At 46.3% G+C, this 18,016-nt stretch overlaps 2 protein-coding genes across 2 annotated transcripts in view; one reads left to right on the top strand and one right to left on the bottom strand.

Annotated features, from left to right (window-relative positions):
* Positions 1-3,307: 3,307 nt before the first annotated feature.
* LOC119405532 (vimentin-type intermediate filament-associated coiled-coil protein-like) lies at positions 3,308-3,913 on the bottom strand. Its single transcript, XM_037672367.1, has one exon. It carries the CDS (start codon positions 3,911-3,913, stop codon positions 3,308-3,310), a length of 606 nt encoding a protein of 201 aa, XP_037528295.1.
* Positions 3,914-4,365: 452 nt separating this feature from the next.
* The window catches only part of LOC119405155 (structural maintenance of chromosomes protein 2-like), a 44,442-nt gene continuing 30,791 nt past the window's right edge, over positions 4,366-18,016 (top strand). The window contains 9 exon segments of the mRNA XM_037671959.2: positions 4,366-4,741; positions 4,743-4,799; positions 7,153-7,314; positions 8,049-8,159; positions 9,595-9,732; positions 11,149-11,289; positions 12,843-12,992; positions 13,587-13,776; positions 14,508-14,683. Of these exon segments, the coding sequence (XP_037527887.1) occupies positions 4,481-4,741; positions 4,743-4,799; positions 7,153-7,314; positions 8,049-8,159; positions 9,595-9,732; positions 11,149-11,289; positions 12,843-12,992; positions 13,587-13,776; positions 14,508-14,683 (1,386 nt within the window). The 5' untranslated portion in view covers positions 4,366-4,480.

The raw sequence follows: 18,016 nt of genomic DNA, 5'->3' as shown, positions 1-18,016 counted from the left end.
GGTAATGGGCATGCGCCAAGCCAATGCCCTCCCTCAAGAGTTGACCACTGCAAATTGTATGCACACAATTTGTGTCTGAGCATTGAAATAACTATGGCACACATCGTCGATGTTGTCACACACGACCGGACATCTAGAGCACCGAGATCTGGAAAGATGGTATGCAACCTGTTTTTACGTGCAAATAAATGACAGTCTGCTCTCAGCTCTTGAACTGTCAGCATGCATATTTCTCGTCTCCACTGAACCAATCTTCCAAAGTGATCATTACACGAGCCTCAAGTTCAGAAACTAGACGGAAAGCTCAGCAGGGCTGGCAGGTTTGCAGATGCATTGAATATAAAAAGGTTGATGAACACATATGCTTCCTTCACTGAGACATTCTTTGCAGTGCCAGTTCATGTTCTATAGTCACGCTTGGTGCTTTCTTTTGAAGATGAGCAAAAAGAAATTTTGCTGCAGGCAACAGTCTTGCAACTAACATATTGAGCAACATTTTTTATCAACTGTGGCTATAAATAATGGTGACTTCAAACCTAATTACCTCGTGACAGACACCACAGCGAAGTGTTTAGACAATGAAGATGGAGAAATTGTTATTCACTTTTTCGTAACACGAAGCTACGCCAGAAATCCGTACTGATTTCAAAGACCTTTCTCACGAATGAAAAATCAGTCAGGGTACAGCATTTGAACTAGTGCACCTGTGTGCTCTGAAATGTTAATGTCAATCAATTCATGTCAATAGGGCAAAAAACTCGCAGGGTCCCTCGAGACCTAAGACAACTTGAAGGCAAAAGTAATCCAGTGCGACAATTTTACCGCACACTTTATACAAAGCAAACGGGAACTTTTAAAAATTTTTTAGTCACGCGAACACCACAAAGAGAAAGTGAACGTTCAGCTAGCGCACCTCAATGTGTGTGGGTGGTCACGTGGCTTTTCCTACCCCACTCTGGGTTTTACATTGAGGGCGTTTCACCTTTTGCCGTAATAAATGGGGCCAGTTCGATGCACCCTTGCGGAAGCAATCGGCCAGCCTCCTGGTTATCTCAGGTGACAGAGCGATTACCCCAGAATGGTGCTGGTCCCACATTTCACTCTGGGACCAGAACAAATTTTTCACCGACTTGGATGCTTTCTTAGTGTGAAATCCATATAAATTTACCTGGCAGCTTCATGCCACAAACGAGAAAATGACAATTTCTTTCCTTTCTATAAACCTCCCCCCCACTTTCTCGGCTTCCGCAGAAATGCTTTGCCAAAGCTTTAGATTAATGAACATTTTTTTAAATGTGTAACGTCTCAATTGAAACATTGCCACCACAGCCACAGTTTGTACTTGCCGCTTTTAAGAACATACTGGTGCACTTATAAACCACTAATTTTTAAAGGCATCGTCAATGCTGACAGTGTTATAGACCATAAAACACACATTTACAGTGGGCTTTAAGAACTACTTTGGAATTTTCACTTCTTGAAAAGATTGTGAAAAATCTTGTAACCATAAGTGCAGATGTGAAATAAAGAATTGCAGCGACAGCAGAAAGCATAGGCTGGCTTTCCACTACGACAACTGTTGAAGTGCATTTTTTGCCATCATCTACACATGTCTGCTTGGAAGCTTGTGCTAAGGCATGCTTAAACTCTAAAAGACCATTGAAAAAACAAAATTTACGGCACTACACCACGATTCTTCGTATGTACAACACACACAGCATACAGGCATTTGTGGGGGTTCGAGTGACACATTAATACTGTAAAACTGGTAACATCCGCATACGACAAAAAAGTGTCCAAAACATTCCAAAATATATACTATAAACTAAATTATAAGTTATGCAAAATAAGTTAAGGGTTGGGACTTTGAAAAGCACACATGACTACATGTGCCACACTCTCGGGTCGAGGAGAACAAGTTGAGATTCTTATTAGGTACAAGAGGAACAACTGCAACAGCCAAGAGACATGTAAGCATTGAAGAACACTGTGAAATCGCAGTAGCTTGCATTGCACATATGAGACAAGATCATTGAGTTATCACCATTGGAAAGTTTCCACAAGGCCTTTCGCGGAAGAGTGAGTTTGCAAGATACTACAGTCACATTCGATGCTGAAGTCCTCCTTCATGACAACCGTCTTGAGAAGGTGATCTCGTAAGATAACTAAGTTACGTTCCCATAAGAATAATAAAAGTAGCGCGCTCTGCAAAAGTGACGAAGCATTGACGTCTATCAATGTAAAGACGTCTTTACAAGATCCCAGCAGTCGTGCACAGCCTCGTGTATTTCTAGTCACCTTCAATGCGTAAGTGAATGTAACGGGAACGAATAGATCGCTTACAAATCGAATAACAGCAAGTGCGCGGAAGCATAGGATTACTTACATTTGCAGGAAGCTATTTTTAACAAGCTTTTAAGGCAGCGTTGCTTTAGAAGCAGGCTATGATATTTACAGCAGACTTCTGTTTGCTGCGCGCGCATTCAGGCCACAAGTTTTTGCCGTGCTTATACGTTACTTTCTTAGGCTTCCCTCCAAACGCTTATTCCCCAACCCCGTTCCATCGTTTCTTTTCGCCCTCTTCGTGAAAAAGGCATAGAGCCGCGCTCGGGTACCCGAGTTTCAAAAATGACGCAATGCATTTAGGCTAAAATTGGTGCTTCCAAATGAAGAACGCCCCGGAAGCACACGAACCAACATGATCTCATGAAACTTAAAGGGACACTAAAGAGAGAAAAAAATTTTCTCATATGAGGAAATTCTTTTCACTCCAAAATCACCACGCTTGCCGCGAGGAGGCGCTTGGTAAGCGAGAAAACGCGCAAAAGAAAATGCGAGTGGTGGCGACACCACCTTGATATTCCCGCACTAAGCGCCGTGACGTCACAAATTTTGACGGCGTCTGCCAGCTCCTACGTAGTTCCTAATCAGTAAAAATGAAGTACACTGTCCTCTGAGGGGGACTTAACGTACCAATTTTTCAGTAAGTTTCGTTGAGCTAATGTCGCAAAAATACGAAAGAAACCCTTTGAAATCCGTGACGTCAGTCGCGGAGATTTCGGCGCGAAGTTTAAAAACGAAAGTTTGATCTTGATTTTCTCCTCTGTCAATGAACTTGTGATGGTGAAAATAACGACGTTAGAGTTGTCAGAGTACAACTTATCAATCTAAACCGATTTACCGTTTCACTTTAGTGCCCCTTTAACACCTCATTTCCAGACTACTACCTCGAAGAAGGCGAAGTACGCGCGAAACACTCCTCCGTAGCAGACGACAGCAAGCGCGGTCGCGCTTGAGCCGTCCTTCGTCACAGCATCGCGCCCACCACGTCGGCTTCGTCTTCGGAGGCCGAAAAGTTACTGTTGATGCTAAAACTGCGACCGATGCGCAGTTCTGAGAGCGCGTGGCCGTCTACGAGCACGCTGTTGCCGACGCCGTCGTGGTTGGGCGTGCCGGGCGTGGAACTCTTGCGAGGAGCCACCGTCAGGTTTCCCCTCGAGTTGGCGCGCGATCGCGGCGCCTGGCGACTCGGCGTCTTCGCCGGCAGCCGGCGCATGGCCGCCAGCAGCTTCTCCACGACGGGCGTGTACGCGGCCACTTCGTCTACGAGCGCGTAGCGGTGCGATAACAACTCGAGCTGCATGTCCCGATCGCGGAGCTGCTCCTCCTGCTTGCGTAGCCGCTCTTCGGCAACCGTCAACTGCGCCTCCAGCTCGGCTATGCGCGCGTCCTTGGCGTCTCCGACGTCCCGTATGCGCGTCTGCATCGCCTCGTCCTTCTTGATGAGCGCCTCGGCCTGCTCTTGCACGGTGCGCTCGAGTTCGGCCACCTTGACGTGTAGCAGCTGCAGGTGGTCGTTGGCCTCCTTGATGCTACTCCGGGTCGGGCTAGGACTAACCTTCGACTGGAACATGGCCCCGACCGGACCCGGCGTAGCCGGTCCGCGGCTCCGTTGCGTGGTCGCTTCACCTTGGGCGATGTCGGTCTGCGACGGAAGCCCCGCACCCGCGCCGAAGACACGGAGGAGCCGGCTTGTGCTACGCGCTAGCGGAGCGATTCGCGCACGACAGTGCGCCAGACGCCATGTTTAATTGGCTCGCGTTGGATGTGGATTTGGCACGTTGCGGATCGACAGACTGCGCGCAGCACGCAAGGACGTGGCAACTTCATACATTTGTGATTAACTTTTCTCATTTAAACGTTTTGTGCTGGTTTAATAATGTATGTTTGCAGTTATTAGCTCTAGATTATTTGAACATTAAAACTATTAACTGGATTGCAGCGCCACGTAACAACTAACTTCAGGAAAAAGGTTAACAAAAGGCGCAACGATTCTGGCGCCAGATTTTGCAGCTCTCTCAAGTCAAGTCAAAAGTGCGCGGAATATGGCGGTTACTACTGCGCGTGAGTGCCCGCCTTGTTCATCGTAATGCTTGAATAGTGTCGGCGAAAGGCGTGAGAAAAAGACTGAGGCGCCAAGATGCACATCAAGAGCATCACCATCGACGGCTTCAAGTCGTACGGACAGCGGGTCGACATCAAGGGATTCGACCCGCTCTTCAATGCCATCACGGGACTCAACGGCAGTGGCAAAAGCAACATCCTGGACTCGATATGTTTCGTGCTCGGCATCAGCAACCTGTCGCAGGTGCGTGCCGTCAATCTGCAGGACCTGGTGTTCAAGAACGGGCAGGCGGGCATCACGAAGGCCACGGTTTCCATCACCTTCGACAACCGCGACCCAGCGCCAGAAGCCCGTCGGATACGAACACTACGACGAGTTCACCATCACCAGACAAGTACGTGGCGTTAAAATTAGCTGTAGCTTTCCGTACATTTCTGTATTATCCGTGCTACGCGCATCCGTACGGACCGGTCAGGGTGTACCGAAACGGTTGGCATTCGTCGCTGCATCTTACCTTTCACCGGATTCTCGGAACTCTGGTTTCGACTTCGAGCTTTCGTTCAAATAGGGCTCAAATAGGGTTATGTGTTATTTATTTCTCTGACGCGAAGTTACGGTTGTGTCTTATAAACTGAAACTGCTTCAGAGTTCGGGAAATTTCGGCTGAAGGGGAAGATCCCAATCGTTACTAAACCATACGTAGCGTGGTACCGTTAAAACGGACTCTGGAATCATCCGTTTCGTCACTAGCGCGTGTGTGAACATGTAGTGAGGTCTTGGAGCGGTTCCTGTACTTTAGCGGCTTTCTTGTGTATCGAGCGGCGTCGGAAAAGCGATTGCCGTTTCGAAACGGTCCGCGTTTTTCGACCGTTTTCTTTTTGCCGCTCCGCGAGGCTCTGATTGGTCGGTAGTTTGTTGTGACGTCATCAAGGACGCGCGTCGTTCGTGCGCCGCCGGGAACTAGGTCGCGTCCTTTGCATCGGCGTTACGAAAGTGCGCTCAATTTTTAAATGAACAAAAAAAAAGCTTTTCTCCTGCTCTTACGCTTCGTGTGAAACGGAAATCTGTAGCTTTTGTCAAATTGACGACACTGTTATTTTCTGGTAATACATGGAAATGTGATTTGCCTTCCAAGTGCAGTTGCTGCTTTTTTTTTTTTTCGTAAGGAGGAAAGCTAGGAAGATAATCACGCATGGTTGTCAAGGATTGTTTCTAAGCTGTGCAGTTGTTTCAATAGCTTTAGCACATAAAAATTGGGGTGTGCAAATATTTGAGTTTAGAATCAACTTTCGAATAGCCAGTTTTTGAAGTTTCTAATGATTCGAAAGGCACAAATCGCGACAGAGGCCAATGGTGCAACTTGGTTAGAGTGGGGTGGCTAAAACTAACGCTAACGTCGTTACAGTAGGCCTTTCGTTGAAACTTTCGCCAATACCCTGGTTTAAAAGCGAGCGCATGTTTATTTTAAAGAATATTATGTCATTTCCACACGTGAAAAAAAAGAACGTGAGAAAACTACCAAGCCCTTGCCAACTTCGTGTCCAAAACGAAGGCACGGACTTCTTGTGTAGTTTGGTTGCGTATGCTACAAGCACCTGAAAACGTCTCGACTTTGGCCCATGACTTTGGCCCGCAGGTGGTGATTGGCTTCACATGTGAAAATTTATTCACGCTGTGCAGTTGCCAGTGCCGAGCATGGAGCTGCACTTTATCCATGTATTGTCAAAATGGCTTTGCGATGCCTTCCCATTCCTGCTACTGAGGTGCGCAGTGAACGCATGTTTTCAACCGCAGGAAACAACATAACATCACAGCGAGAGAGCCTGAAGACAGGACATGCGGAACAGCTTGTGTTTCTTCGTGACTATTTGTAGTCTTTCAGTAGTAGTCACTCACCGCGTTATGTGCTCTAGGACATGGTCAGATTTCATTGCTTTTGTTTTTTTCTTTCAATTTTCAATAAAGTCTTTTGTATTCGATATTCTATTCAATATTTGAAATTTTTGGCTGCTATTTGGTACTATTCTATTCAAGATGAAATTTGACTATTCGCACGCCCCCTACACGCAAGTATTGGTGAAATAATGGTCTTGTGAAAAAACAGTTGCGTAAAACATTACAGCATGCTACGTGGAAAACCCCATTGTATAATAATTAATTCAGCGGCTTAATTTTTGTACACATGCTATCAGTTATTCGTTTAAAGTGACCTGTCAGTGTGCATCTCGATTTTCTTTCTTCTTGCCTCTGTGGGTTTGAATTCGCACTTACCACTTGTCTCCATCACTTGTGAAAAACTGTGGAATGGTGCCGTAATATAGTGTGTGAATTCCATTACATCATTAGAACTCCATTAGAGCTTCCATTCTTTGGTTATACAATTTTGTTTTTAAGGACTCACTCGTAGAAGGTGTTTTTTGAGGTTAAAAATTGAGTGAAGCCTCTTTTAATAACAAAGTGGGTCGTAGTGAACATGAACAGACGAAGTAAATGCAACGACTCTTGAGTTAATCATAGAAATTTATGAAGTGATGAGAACTCTATTTGATCAAGTATGGGACATTGTGTCACTGGCTAATAGGTTAAATTTTACAATTTCTCAAAGTATTCGAGAGTTGTACAGTGCCATCAGATGTGACTGCATCAACAAACGCACGCTCTAGCATTCAGAATTTCTTACATTGTTGTGACTAGCAGCAGTTAGTGTCGTGTCCCGTTGTGAGCGATCCTCGTTTGACATGACGCAGGTGGTGGTAGGTGGCAGGAACAAGTACCTCATCAATGGTGTGACGGCGACCAGCAACCGGGTGCAGGACTTGTTTGGGTCGGTGCAGCTCAACGTCAACAACCCTCACTTCCTCATCATGCAGGGCCGCATCACCAAGGTGCTGAACATGAAGCCGCCCGAGGTTCGTTTTCACTGGGACTGTCATTTTTGTTGCGATTTTCTCGGTGTTAAACAGGATGCATCAGAACCCATTCACTGTCAGGCTGTTCCACGCGACCTTCTAAGCTATTCAAGCGAAGCTTGTATTGCCTCGCAAGTGCCGTTGGCATTGCAGGCGTGACCGTAAAAAAAACCCCTGCTCCCTTGAGTGCAGAGAAATGAGGCCTTTGAAGGCGCGCCGGTCATGTGCATATTTGCACGTGCTGTTTTCCTTGATGCTCTGTCGATTGTGGGCGTGCCAGTGATCAGCCATTTACAATACGACAATCTGATTTTTTATTAAGGTGACTTGCCATTTCACGGTGCCGCCTTTCATTGTTGCCTGGATAAGAACGCATGGCCATAGTTGTTGCCTGTAGCGACTGAAGTGTTGCGCTTCTAAGCATGTGGATGACAGTCCAATTCCCGGCATGGTTGAAGGAAACTGTTAGAAGGGAGCATTGTTCAATGTGGTGGAAAGGATAGTAGTAGATCAGGTACGCACATGCCAAGCTTTGCTTGCCCTAATTTTCCCGATAGGGCAGGGGCTTTTGAATTCATATCCGTACGGGTTTTCTTCGAAGCTTTGTGCCTCTGTTTGTCAGACGTCTTTTCTTTGGCAAAGCTTCTTCAAGCCTGCTTATTTCTGAAGAATCGATTTGTGATGTTGTAGTTGTCAGAAGAAAGCGCATAACATCACTACGCGTTCTATCGCAGATCTTGGCCATGATTGAAGAAGCGGCTGGCACACGTATGTACGAGAGCAAGAAGCAAGTGGCGCAGCGCACCATCGAGAAGAAGGAGGCCAAGCTGGCCGAACTGGACAGCGTAAGGCCTGCTCTTATTATCATACAGTAGAACCCCTAATACATTTTCAAGGGACCTGCAGTAGAACGAAATTGCAGTAGCTGGGCAATATATAACACAAACATGTGGTTAAAATCGGAAAAACGTGCTGCTAAATTATAAAACGGAGGCATTCCACTCAGTTCTACCTCAGAAGAATTTGTTCATCAGTTTAGGGCTTTCAGATGTCCTTGATGGAAGTCTGCCATTTCTTTTCTGCCCTTGCGAGACCTTTTTCGGGCACTTGGATGGCCTTGTGGCAGTCCACGTAGCCCAACTCATTGACGTACGCATCCAGCGCAGCAACCATTCAGTGTATGTGCCAGGAACGTTGCAGGAACTAAGATTGAAAAGGGCATTCTAATGTTTAGATTCTGTGCTGGGACTGCTCACCAGAAAAATTATTTTCAGGAAAATGTATAACTGAGGAACGTACAGGCGGGGTTCTGCTGTACTTCTCTTTGTTTACTGCTCTGGCATGCTGTTTCAAATTGATAGTGTTCATGCCTGACCAACGTTGGCAAGTGTGTCCATGATTGTGGGGGGCAGCATCTTGGCAGCATGGCATTGCTGCCATGCACGGTTAGCTTGGATTACACCAGATAAGAGGTAGTCGTGGATGACACAGGAAGACGGTACAGACGGTTACCATATTTACTGCGTTCTAACCCATATTACCTTCTTATTCTTTCTGCAAAATTTACAAAAGTTGACGTGTTAGGAGTGGTGGGGGAATCAAAGTGCAAATTCCTATAGCCCCGAATGCGTAAATTGTTGTGAGACCTATAGTCGAATGTGCCAACTCAATTTATGACTGGGTCAAAAAAAAGTAACGAGCCTTCTTAAATCCTCCAAGATCCTCAGTGCTTACTTTATCCTGTCACACTATTCTCATTATTCCTGTGTTTCATCAATGAAACAAACACTTGTCTTAGCCAACCTTGCCAATTGGCGAAGCATCTATCGCTCTTTCTTGAGCTCTTTGTCGGCCAGAAATTGCAAACAGTCTGATGTTTTCATTGTCTTCCTATTCATGGCCACTACTGTTCTGTGCTGCAATAGTATTACTGGTTACTGTGATGTTATTACCAGCCACCAGCGCTAATCATACATTTGTGACAAGCATATATATTGCTTAACATGCTCGCAACGTTCAGGGGTGGTGCCGTGTTGTCGAATCCCACCACACTTGTGTTCTAAGCCACCATCAGAGGCCGTAGCACTACTGTAGGTGAATCAGGGCTGACTAGAAGAAATTAAATTAATTTGACATTATCAAGACTAGCAGTTAATTTGGCGGTATCAAGACTAGCAGTTCAGAAAATCGGGAAACTTGCCGATCCAGAAGCGATTTTTGATGCCTCTTTGCGAAGTTTCACGTTGTGCCCCGCGTTTCGTTTGTGCGATGGCGCTTCAGGTGCTGAACGAAGAGATCACGCCCACCCTGAACAAGCTGAAAGAGGAGAGGCAAGCGTACCTGGACTACACCAAGGTGTCGCGAGAGCTGGATCACCTGACAAAGTTGTACGTCGCGTGGCAGTATGTCAAGACTGAGGTCAGTGTCTATTGCACGTCACGTAACCAAGTCCGCACACAGACACCCCTTGACTCTGTGTCTGTTATTATTTGCGCATCTGCAACAAGCAGGCATTTTTGCTAGCGAATTCCATTTGTTTATCGTACTTACCTGCATGTGAATCACATTATTAATGCACAGTGGATTTGCAAATTGCCGTAGTTACCTTGCTCATGAAGCTGCGTAATTTTTTAATGCACAAAAAATATTTGTAGTAAAGCCACAGAGAAGGCTTACTGCGTAGTACTGTGCATTAAAGATGAACAGGGGCATCAGAAACAGCCTGTCTTACCTGGTCCACCGATGGCTGGCCAGTGTTATCAATTTGGCATGAATGCCCCACTGCTGGCCATGCAACACCAACTGTGTTGCATGGCCAGCATTTTCGTCTCTGTGCTCAGTGGCAAAATGGCAGTGAAGAAGACCGTGGCATTTCATGACACAGAAGTGATTGTTTCAAAAGTTGCTCAGAGTGGTCGTAAGAAGCGTGACGTTAATGCGGACTTTAGGCTTTAATAAGTAGGTCAAGCGGACACATGCAGACCACACTACAAGGAGTGACACGAAACATGTCACACTTCGAATCTTTTTCTGCGCTCTTTCTTTAGAAGAAAAGCAAAGTTAAAATACTCGCTGCAGACAGTTACATAGACATCGATATGCATAGCTGCCATTATTACAAAGTATAATTTCAGTTTTGATGAATCGGGAACCGCTGATATAGAAAATTAGGTCCTAGCCTTCACGCTTCTTGCTTAGGCAAGAATTGTGCATTGAGGGATTCTGTCTTTACTTAGTGATGTTACAACTGTGGTTTTATCTGTATGCCATGTATTTATCAAATAGCAAACTGTTGTAGAATTCTATATACATAAATTTATACAGCTTCGATTATAAATATATTTTTAGCCAATGACTTCAGAAACGTGAGACTTTTTTTCTTGTTCTTTTGCCTCAGCTAATAAAGCTCTGATAATAATGGACATCAGCCATTAAAATCCATGACATCACTGCGAACCGTTACGAGAACTTTAATCCGGCGTCGCCACCAGCATTATTTTTGTCTGTGCTGCCTTACGAAGATTCTCGAACAGAAAATCGAGATGCTACGATTTGTAACATGCTGTAAGTGTGAAGAGCTGTTCCGGGCAGTCAAAGTTAACACTTGCCACTTACAGCTTTTAAACTCGGGACGAAGACAAGTTTTGCCGTAAGTATTGAAATTGCTTCCTGATGTTGGTCTAGCTCTCAAATTCTATCCCAGCAGTGGGCAGAACAACCAGAAATTCAGTTGCGAGTGAAAATTTTAAAGTATCTTTGCATCGGTACACAAGTTCACGCGGCACACGTGTATTTGCATGCACACAATTTTGCTCTTCCGCCCTTCATGTGCAGGAGCTCAGTCGGACCTCGAAGGAAAAGCTGGAGAAGATGAAGGCGACCGTCGAGCAGTCCAAGGCCTCCGTCGAAGAGCTGCAGGCCAAGACCAAGGAAATGAGCAAGCTCATTGCAGCCATGGAGCGTAAGAAGGACGAGGTAAGGGATTGCGTGTTTTGCTCTTTGTGAAGGGCACAGCGGTGGACGATTTCCGTGTCCCTTTTAGAAGCGAAGCTCCTTATAGCGAGACCTGGTCGGTTGTCGATTGTCGATCCATCCGGCATACCCCGTAGTGTTCCCTTATCATACAATAGGGGGCGCTGTCCCATAGAGATGCATGCAAACTGCAGTTGGGTGACGATATACTAGATGGCACTGTCCCATAGAGATGTGTGCAATATGGCGGTTGGGTGAATGCACGCTAGATGGCGTTATAGGTGCCGCTGCTCTCAGATTGGCTGCTGCACCTGTTATCTCTCATTCTCCTTGATCGTTGCTGTACGTGGAGGCGCGCGCTTGCCGGATCGTGCTGCTTGGCGGACCATGGACGACGAGGAGAGCCGGGTGCAGAAGGCCGCTGTGTCTCGTGCTCGTCGGCAGGATCACGAGGTGCGAGCGCAAGGAGCTGCCGCCTGGCGCCGCGCGCACTTGGCGGCGGCCTCGCGGGCGCGCACCGCCTCGAGATCCGCCTGGCGCCGCGCTTGCTTGGCGGCAGCCAGGCGGATCCCGAGACGGTGCGCGCCAAGGACGCCACTGCGAAACGGGCTCAACGAGAAGCGGATCCCGAGACCATGATTGCTTCAGGAGCTTCGCCCAAGCTCTTCATCATTCACCCGTGGATATGCTGTAATTTTTTTTAGTAGCTTTTCAACGCTACATCTTGAATCCATAACTCCTCTGTAATCTCTCCAGAATCGGGTTGTGTATAGTTGCCGAACACCTCATTAGAAACATGGCAGGTATTGAGGGGAGCGGCGCATTCTTTGGCTGAGTAGTGAAATGGAGGACCGTCATCAACCAACACTGGCCAGCGTTAAGAATGCTTGCGCATTATACAATCAAATCTCATTAATATGTACACTCAAACCTCATTATAACAAAGTCACATCTGCCACGAAAATAACTTCATTATATCCAAAAATTCGTTATAAACGTGTATCTGTAACACTGTATCTATGACAAGACTATTCTTCATTGTGTTCGTTATATTGAGGTTTGAGTGTACCTGCTTTAAACGTACTAACGGTTAAGACGTAGTTGCAACGAATCCCCGATCGAGTCGCATAGAGCCTAATGCATTTGCTGACCACTTAGGCTGTAGTGGTTCGTCCTATGCTTACTGATTAGTGCGTACCCTGCGTACCGCGATAACCCTTTGTGCCATAAAAGTTAACTGCGCCGCTGAATTTGCCGACGCCAAAATGCTCCGCAAAAGGTCTTCCATCTTGTCTAGAATTGCAGAGATTGGTTAATCAGCGATTCCGAATTCCGTGCGATTGCGGGGACGGCGCACGTCAGAATATGCAAATTTGTACTTGCTGGCTAATGCGTACTACCGTTCAGTGCGTAGTTATGCCTCATTCCCGGCACGTACGTATTGACGAGGTTTTGCTGGATAGAAATAACACATCGCAGAGGCACTGCGATGTGGTGATGTCAGTGTGGTTTTCGGTTGTGCGTCTCGACGTGACGGGCACGCTCTTTAATCTTAGGAGACGGGTGACAAGCTGGAGACCCTGGAGCGTCGCCTGAAGGAATGCCAACTGGAGGAGACCAAGGCCAACTCAGACTTGCAGTTCAGCAAGGGGCGCATCAAGGAGGAGCACAAGACACGCACTGGTCTCCAGAAGAGCGTCGACGAGGTACGCTGCTCGATTTGGCACGTGGAATCTACCAGTGTATACGCTGTAGCAGCTGTATGTGTAACCTTTGTTGCCGTCGAGCGGGACATTACTGATTATAAAACATGAAGTGCACATTGTTGGCCTGATACAATCCTGGGTGCTAGTGAAGAAGTGGTATAGGTGAGACTCGAGAAATAATGAAAAAATGTACCGTGGTCGAACGCGGTTAAAGTAAAGTTTGTCGAGCATTAACCTCAGTTCTGCTTGCTCTGGGAAAGGACAAGATCACCGGTTTGCAAAGATTCAACTTTGTTGCGTGTCTTTGTTTAGGTAACGACAATGAGAAGTCTAGCGTGGATTGGTGGGGATTCCTTGTTAATTTGCAATTACTCTCTCTCTCTTTTTTTTTGCAGTTTCAATTTTCTGTGTCTTCTTTTCGTACCACTGGGCGATTCCTGAAATGATAAAACTTACGAGTAACGGTTTTTCTAGAAATGAATTAATTGAGGGTTTGAGCCTCTGTTAACGGTGTCTTCTTCTAGTCCTCCTGTTATTGTGCATCCAGTACGGAGTATTATCACGTATGTCTTTCCTCTTCTTCCTCATCGCCAGGACAAGGCCACCATTGCGAGCAAGGAGAAGCAGGTGGTGAAGTTGCAGGAAACACTCGTCCAGCTGGCCGAGGAGAGCGAGAAGGACGCCGAGGCCATGGCCGCGGCCCACAAGCACTTCCAGGCGGTCAGCGCTGGTCTCGCGAGCAATGCCGAGGGAGAGGAGGCCACACTTGCCGAACAGTTGAGGGGTACGTGGCATTGTATGCTTCAACTACAGGGGTGCCACGTATGTTTGTTTTTCAATACTGCCAGTCTCTGCATCGAGACCCTAGTGGGTAGGCATGATGATACAACGTGAGCGTGCAATGGGGGTCAGCACATTTCAGAGTGCAGCCGAACATGAAGGCTTGCGTAGTGCTGTAGGTATGTCACTCGGGGAGCCAGATTTTACCGGCTGCCAACTTACGTGCTTGCAGACAGTCTTCTTAATTCTTCTGATGATCCATTTGTGGTTGTAATAGTAAATTTATGGATACTAGGGACGTAAATGTAACTTTGTATTGGTTGCTAAAACTGGCATTCAGTACTCGAAAACTATTTGAGAAGTATTCAACATTCGATTCTCTTCTGACGCTGTTTGATTCGTATTCCATACATCCTCAGAATTCGCTATTCGCTTACCCCTAATTCTGGCCTATGCGTTACTGCGCAAGCCAAAAAGGAGCACAAGCTTGTGTTTCTGACACTCGCGTGTTATTCGACCTGCATTGTGCAGCACCTGCCGCGGTAGTCTAGTGGTTATGGTGCTCAACTGCTGACCCGAAGGTCATGGGATCGAATCCTGGCCACCGCGGCCACATTGGATGGAGGCAGGCAAAATTATAGAGGCTTGTGTGCTTAGATTCAGGTGCACGTCATGATTATATCGTGGTTTTGGGGCATTACACCTCCTCAATAATTATTGCTGTTCACTGTGCAGCTGCCAAGAGCGACATTGCGGAGGCCGAGACCGAGAGCCGGCAGACGGAGATGCGGCTCAAGCACTCGCAGGAAGAGGCCAAGAAGAAGCAGGCCGAGTGCAAGAAGACCGAGGCCAGCTACCAGAAGGACGAGGCCAACAACCGCAGCATCGAGAAAGAGCTCAATGCGATACGGGTACGATGGCAGCTCCGATTTACATTCTCGAGGCACAGCAGGAAATTTGACCAGTACTTTTGGGTGGTGGGATTTTGGGCACGACTGCTGCGAAAGCGAGTCTAGACCTTGTATGTTAAGGGGGGACGCGGCTTTCGTATCGCGAAAAATGGCAAAAAAATCGATTTTCTGAAAATCAAGTTTTCAGTTTCTGGAACCCTTTTTCTATCTGATTCCAAAATATCTGCACTGAAAACCACCCAGAAGTGCTTCGAAAAGTTTGTTTTGCCCTCCGAGGTGGCGAAAATTATTGTGGAAATCGCAAAAAAAAGAGCGATTTTCAAAAAATTGTAGCTCCGCGATGGCGTGACCGCGAACCAACTTCTTGGGCTTGTTCGAAAGGGCATCTCTCCGTGTTCAAATTCCCCGCTTCAGCGGGCTCCTCCATTCAGAAAGAAGCGCACAAAAAGCAAACGCAGGAGAGTCGTTCCGAGGCCTCCGATTGGCCGCGTCCGCCATGTTGCCCCAGCTCAGCTCGCCATTGGTCCGATGCTCGCTCCGGGAGATCGTCTGCCGATTGCACGTCGCGAGTTCACGGCTGTCGAGAATCGCGCTACTTCGTGACACGTTCGCAATTGTTCTGTGTTCACGGCTCGACGATCACTTAGAATATAATTACGCTTTAGTTTGGAGCTGCAAGAGGAAGTTCGATCTGATTACGATGGTGCGCCGTGCTCCTAGCGAACATCGCAAACGCGAGTCTCGGACCGACTCTAACGTTGACTTCAGCGTCGGATTCGCGGTTAGATGTTTTGATTTCTGCTTATCAGCACTTCTGACATCGTGACGAAGGCCATCGCGGGACAACTCTTACTACTCACGACCACGCATTACGCACTTCGAAGCAACGGGCACCACGGCCTGCGCACCTACTGCTCGGAGTTGTCACTAGGCCTAACTCCGCTCACGGCGCCGTTTAGCGAGACGAACCTCGAACCTTGCGGGCAAGAACAACGCGCAAGCGAAGAAGCACATTGCTCGCCGGCATTTCGGAACCGCGGATGGGCGGATCGTCATCGTAGCTTCGCATTCGCGAATCGTCACCGAACGCCGCCACCAAGCACATCACGCGCCGGCTCCACGGACCCCGCGGCCGAGCACTTCGCGGTCAGAGTGCTGTCAATAAGCACTAGTGATGTAATTTAGACGCGCTTGGAGCCGTGCTTGGTATCGCCGCAGGCGTTTATGAATGTTCTGAAACAATGAAAGCCTCGTAGACTAGCGTTGCCGCGATCGGCCGAATGATAATACGTTTCATACGCGAGAGTGGCAAAAGAACGTGTATGAAGCACGGGGACGAATTTTTATCTGCCCGACTTGCGTCACTGAATAAACTGCTCAAAAATCCCTGTGCCACTAACGTCTTGGCCATAACTGTTTGTTATTTGGAACGAAGGCATCGGCTATCATGGTGTGAGCCATTTTCTGTCACAACAAACCTCTCTCTTTATAAAAAATATTCAATGATTAATTGTAATCAATAAGCAAGACATAATTATGATAATGACAGCATAAATAAAGAAACATGTGTAATTATTTCAGTATATGGCCTTATTAGATTGCAATATCTTCTTTTCTGTCATGTCTATCACACCACTCCTCCATACAGAGAACTTGGTTTGAAATCCATACTGGTTTTTTGTAGATCAAAAAAAGAAGGAGCTTATGAAAAAAGAACAAAGGCACACTGGAGAAAGGCCACATGTCCAAGAAGTGAAACGCCATAAAAAAAACCAAAGACCACAATCTTTAGGTGTTTTAGAGAAGGCCAAACTTTAAACGCAGTTTTCTCAATACTGTTTTTTTGGCATGTTGCTCAGCTCGTGGAGCAGATATCTTAGCAACTACTACACAGATTTTGATTCCGTTTTTTTTTCTTTTAATCCTTGAAGTCTTGTTGACAGGATGACATTATTATTTACCTTGCTTAGGGCATAGGTTTTTTTGTATGTGATAATTAGTGCATGAGAAGTTCTGATGCAATACATGAAGCTGATGGGGATGTTATTTTTAAAAAAACTAAAAGGAATAGACAATTTTTAATAATGTCATCCTGTGTAGTGTTCTTTTGAGTAAAGATCAAAACCACTTGGACCTTCCTGGCATGTTTTGTTACAATGCTAAGCTTTTCACCAGCAGAGTATGTCATCAAATTATGTAACATAGTGTAATTTGAAAACTACTCGAGATATCGCAACGAAACTTCATATATAGCTATTCGAGACACTCTTCAGTGTGCCTGCCAAATTTCATTACTCTAGGTCAACAAACAAAAAAGTTTTTTTCGATCGCCACCTCCCCCCTTAAAGGCCAACTCCGGCGATTTTTTGGCCATGTCAAAGTAATGGTGCTTTTATGTTCCTGAGACGCCCCTGTTACGGGCCCGATAGCAGAAATACTCGGCAAATGGGAGAATAATTTTAAATAAGCAAAAAAGCGCAACACCGAAACCGAAACCCAACCGAGTGTGCTGTCTACGTATGACGTAGACGTTGTTACGAACGAACCGGAAGTCGTGCAAGGCATGCCGGTCACGCCGACGGGAGTATGGAAACTGTGACAGCCGGGACGACCAGCGAAGCGCCGGCCAAACCAACGCTGTCTGTCGCCTTGTGCACAGAAGACGCTCGCTGTAGCGGCCTAAGCGCCGAAGTTAGCGGTGCCCTCGGCTGCGTCACTTCCGCCGCCTTGCCAACACTGACGTCACAGACGCAATGTTGCCAATAATTGTGGGAAGCCAGGAGTGCGTTTGCAGGCAATCTTTAAAATTCATTTGAAAACAATCTGCGCATGTCTCAAGCCTGTAATTTGGCATAAATGACTGAAACGTGCAAAGGAACGTACCCAGCAAATTTCATTTAGATCCATCGACCTCGAAAAATCGCCGGAGTTGGCCTTTAATGGGCGTTTCTCAGATTTGGTACACTCGATTTTGATCATTTTTGTATTACTGAAAAGCTGGATGTTTAGTGAGTGCAACAAAGTGCCATATGTTACTATAGAAAAGCGTAAATGTTTACAAGAGAGGAAATAACAAAAATATATTTTCTCGGTAATCGAATGGCGAACTTTGAAGCTTCATAACTTTTGTTGTAGGAAAGCTAGAACCATAAAATTTGCTTTTTGCACTCTTTGATAACTGTAGAATGCAATGACATTTAATTCAGCAGGATCAGAGTAGCCAATTTATTAAAAAGGCAATCAAACGAAATTTTAATGAATGATTAATTTAAAAAAATAGTTGTAAGGGCTACATAAAAACTGAGTTCATATTTGATATTTACACATGTAAAT

This window comes from Rhipicephalus sanguineus, chromosome 9 (genome assembly GCF_013339695.2).
Source record: "Rhipicephalus sanguineus isolate Rsan-2018 chromosome 9, BIME_Rsan_1.4, whole genome shotgun sequence".
Taxonomy (NCBI): domain Eukaryota; kingdom Metazoa; phylum Arthropoda; class Arachnida; order Ixodida; family Ixodidae; genus Rhipicephalus; species Rhipicephalus sanguineus.
Note: the sequence above shows the minus strand (reverse complement) of the source record. Positions and strands in the feature narration are given on the sequence as shown.